The sequence below is a fragment of the Limulus polyphemus genome, unplaced genomic scaffold, assembly GCF_000517525.1.
Source record: "Limulus polyphemus unplaced genomic scaffold, Limulus_polyphemus-2.1.2 Scaffold830, whole genome shotgun sequence".
Taxonomy (NCBI): domain Eukaryota; kingdom Metazoa; phylum Arthropoda; class Merostomata; order Xiphosura; family Limulidae; genus Limulus; species Limulus polyphemus.
Genome location: NW_013666440.1, coordinates 253314 through 257615, shown reverse-complemented (window position 1 = coordinate 257615; position 4302 = coordinate 253314). Strand labels below are relative to the sequence as shown.

The 4302-nt window shown below is 34.5% G+C and overlaps 1 protein-coding gene across 3 annotated transcripts in view; it reads right to left on the bottom strand.

Annotated features, from left to right (window-relative positions):
* Positions 1 to 2662, bottom strand: part of LOC106460762 (regulating synaptic membrane exocytosis protein 1-like) — a 146478-nt gene extending 143816 nt beyond the window's left edge. For all 3 annotated transcript variants that reach the window (XM_022387542.1, XM_022387540.1, XM_022387541.1), the window contains exon 1: positions 2174 to 2662. In XM_022387542.1, coding sequence (XP_022243250.1) covers positions 2174 to 2307 — 134 coding nt within the window. In that variant the 5' untranslated portion in view covers positions 2308 to 2662. The remainder of the gene's footprint in view (positions 1 to 2173) is intronic.
* Between the last annotated feature and the right edge of the window lie 1640 nt (positions 2663 to 4302).

Below are 4302 nucleotides of genomic sequence, written 5' to 3'. Positions count from 1 at the left end.
GGATGTGATAGTTTTCAATAGAAATGATGTAACTGTAATTATATCTACTGTAAAGTTAAAGGATGTGATAGTTTTCAATATAAATGATGTAACTGTAATTATATCTACTGTAAAGTTAATGATGTGCTAGTTTTCAATAGAAATGATGTAACTGTAACTATATCCACTGTAAAGTTAATGGTATGCTAATTTTCAATAGTTTTCATAACAACAATTTGTGATTTTAAACGTATCTATCAAAACACACAATACACAAAAATTACCAATACTTAATTCGGTAACAATGATAAATAAATACATAAAATAAAATGGAGTCATTTCATTCATTTTTCTATCTTGTGTTTCCCTTGGGTGAACACAATTTTTGTGAAGTAAAATATATGTTAGATCCAGCCGATTGTTGGAGGCTTTAACAGTAAATTGTCAGCCTGTTGTTATATGTATCCATATTTGGGTTTGTTTGTTTGTTTGTTATGAATTTCGCGCAAAGCTACACGAGGTCTATCTGCGCTAGCCGTCCCTAATTTACCAGTGAAAGACTAGAGGGAATGTAGCTAGTCATCACCACCCACCGCCAACTCTTGGGCTACTCTTTTACCAACGAATAGTGGGATTGACCATCACATTATAACGCTCTCAGGGCTGAAAGAGCGAGCATGTTTGGTGGGACAGGGATTCAAACCCGCGACCCTGAGATTGCGAGTCGAGCGCCCTAACCACCTGGCCATGCCGGGTCACCATGTTGGGGTCATTTTTTTTTGGTTTGTTGTAAACTTAAGCTGCAAGAAGACACTGATTTAAAATCTCATGCTGTCTAATATTATATGCATATGTGCAGACAGATCGGATTTGGTGCTAGAATTAAATCTATGTTTACTTGTATTTACTGACGGAAGTTTAAGATAATCTTTTTTTAATTCCATGAGTCCGATTGAATAATAATGGTGTAGGTTGTTTTGGTTTCATAATCAGTCTGGTTTTAAATACACATTGTCGATGCTTAAGAAAACATTAACTTTCTTCCGGTGGGTAAGCGTTAAGTTTATCGACTTAAGACGCTAAAATCCGGGGTTCAATTCCCCGCAATGGACAGATCACATATAGACCATTGTGTATCTTTGTGCTAAACAACAACAACCGTATGACATATATTCATGTGTGACATTACAGTTATGGACAATATTATTTTATATAAAAAGGTCGAAAGTATTATCCAGATATTTAAAAAATATAATAAAATATCGCGCTTTCTCTAATGTTTCGCGTTTACTTCACTTTGTTTTGAACTTTTAACTTGAAAAAAATAACGTCAAAATGTCTGTAAAATATTTTTCTGTAGTGCTTTGGTCGATTTCTATTTTTTTTTCTTTTTAAAATCAGGTTTATTAATACCCAGTATTCTCCAGTCAGCATTATACGAGCTAAAGAAAGAAACCCTACAATAATTGATCGAGTAAACAACAGACAAAGCTAGGATCCTTATTTTATGAGACGACAGAGGGTCGGATAAATAGGAATATTTTGAGATTTGCAGTTCCAACGGATTCTCATCCTTTTACACAAATCAAAGCTGTATATAACTTAAAACTATAATATTTGTAAATTATCCTTGTGTGTCTAGAAAATGTAACTTATTACTGTAACATTGTTCTGTATATCACATTTGTCTTCTATGCAAGAATTAACGAACTTCTGCAAGCCTGTCGATTCACCTTCCTATTTACCTATTTCACGTCCCTTTATCTTTCATTCTGGTTATCTATCTTCCTACCATCATTGCTGCTCATGTTTTGCAACCAGGTGAGTTCCAGTTTTTTTAATCCAATTCGAACTATGTTGTTCATTCTAATTCCGTAGGTTTCGTAAGTAAGCAAGCTAGCTCGCCCACATATGTCGCGCCATACATGATGAAATATCACACCAGAGTAGGAGTTCGTGTATCTAGGGCAAACGGTGGTGAAAAGAAAAACAGGCTGGGGAAATGCATATGTTTGTATGTATTTACGTCGCTGTACTCCCATATGTCTGGTTGAATCATATAAATAATACGAATACACAATTTAACCGATAAATTTGTAGATAGAAATCATATCTATATAATGTTCGTATGTGTGATCTTAAGCATCAGAGTTAATATGTTTTCTAAAGAATGTTCATGAAACGTTAAACTTACTTGAGTACTTCCCGCTCCTTGTCTTCCTCAGCTTTTTGCCTCTGCATAACATTTTCAATTATCTTCCTCTCTTCCTCACTGAGGTGACTAAGGTCAGGCATTGGAGGGACCACGGCCGGACTCTGACTCTCCATCCCCACACACAAACACACCTAGAGCTACAATGGGGTGGGTCCCACAGTTTAGGCTTAGTGACAGTACGGCTGGCTGAATAATGGCGGCGGACGCAAGCGTTGTACTTGGTTTGTGTACTTCGTTAGCATGGCGGTTGTCATCTAACTACGATTGACTTTGTTCTTCTGGTTTTTTTCTTTGACAGCTGCAAACATACCAACCTTTAGGTTTCCGCATTATAACTGGAATGCTGACATTTCCTGGATAGTGTCTGAGTTCTGAATAGTAGGAAGGGAAACAGTTGAAGAGTTCAGACGTTTTCTACTTGCTCCACTAATTTCTGGAGACCTCTGCTTCCTATCATCCTCGTTGGGTGGCGCTGTTTTACGCATATATGCGTGCATAGAGCGTTGGACGTTCTCTTATGAATAAGTTAAGGTCTATTCGTGAGAGTGCAGGGGTAATAACGTCATTCAGCTGACCAATCAAAGATCATTGTTACTCTGACGTTAGTATCAGATCGTTTCATTGTGGTTGGCAAAGAGCAAAAATATGTGAATGAAATGATCTTATGAAATCTCAGACAGAAACTAAAGACAGACGGAGCCAGCGTGACGCTGGTCCAATTCGTAATTTTTATTTCTGTTTTTCTTCTGACTTAAACTTATGCTCATAACGTTTTTTTTTCTTCTTACATTGAGATGTTAGCTAAAGAAAATACGTATAATCGATACCACTAGGTAAATCGAAGTTTTCAAATTCATCAAATAACGCATTCTCTGATTGCCCCTGTGTAATTGTCTTCACTACAAATTTAATAAATCTCAACAGTGAACATGAACTTAGAGGGCCGCAATGTAATCTTTTTGCTGATTTTTGAAATACAGCACATAACTCTATGGTTTTAAACTTTTGTCTGTTCTCAAAGATTATCAAAAGCCCAATAAGTAGTTATTTATGAACTTAGAATCTATTAAAATGTCATAAATTAATCAAATCAACTTTCAAAACTAATACTTAAATTCGGTTAACTTAATCTTTTAATACGGTTCAAAGTAATAAAAAGGAAAAGATCGAAAAAATACAGATTGCGAAAGTTAGACATAAGTTATCATAATAATTGTTTAAAATAGATATTTTCTATACTATTGAAATCTTATGACTCGGTATTTATGACATATGCCAAAATAAATGAAGCCAATTTAAAAAAGTCTATCTGGACACGTATCTGTCTATTCGGTCCTTGTTAGACATTATTTTTTATGAAGTTCAATCTGAAATTATTATGTGATATATTTATTTCTTGAGCACTTTTAGATGTAGAAACACGACAATAAATGTATTATTAATTTATGGAATATTATTAATAAAATCCTCTAATCTGATAATAGCAATTACCATAATAACCAGTATTACAATGTATATAAAAAATGAATAGTTAAGTTTTGTGAAAATATGAAGAGATGCTTCACAGAACCTTGTTTAATATTGTCTTTTATTCAGTGATAAATTACTGACATTTACATGTTATATTTTGGGATATTCCACATCTTCAAAACAAACTTTAAATCTGATGTAACCATACCTTGTTTTTTGTTTTGAATATTCACGAAAAGCTACTCTAGAACTAGCTGTCCCTAATTTGAATTGATAGACTAGAAGTTAACATCGCCAACTCATGGATAATTCTAATCGAATAGTGTAACTTAAAAGTATTTTTATAACGTTATCATGGCTTCAAAGTGCGGAGTGTAATTTTAACGAAACGGGACGCGAACCACGGATTCACAGTCTGGCATGCTAACCTCTAGGCTTAGCGCGGTCCGTTAATGGTTGTTCAAAAGTAAATCTCATCGCATTTAACGATGGATAAACTGAAATATGAAATTACAAAATGTAAAATAAAATAATGGTGAAAAGCTCGCCAAATTAAAATAAGTTTATTGGTGAGCAAGAAAACAACATTTTGGGCAACAGCCTTTCAAAGGAAAACCAGCTGAAGGGTTGTTGCCCAA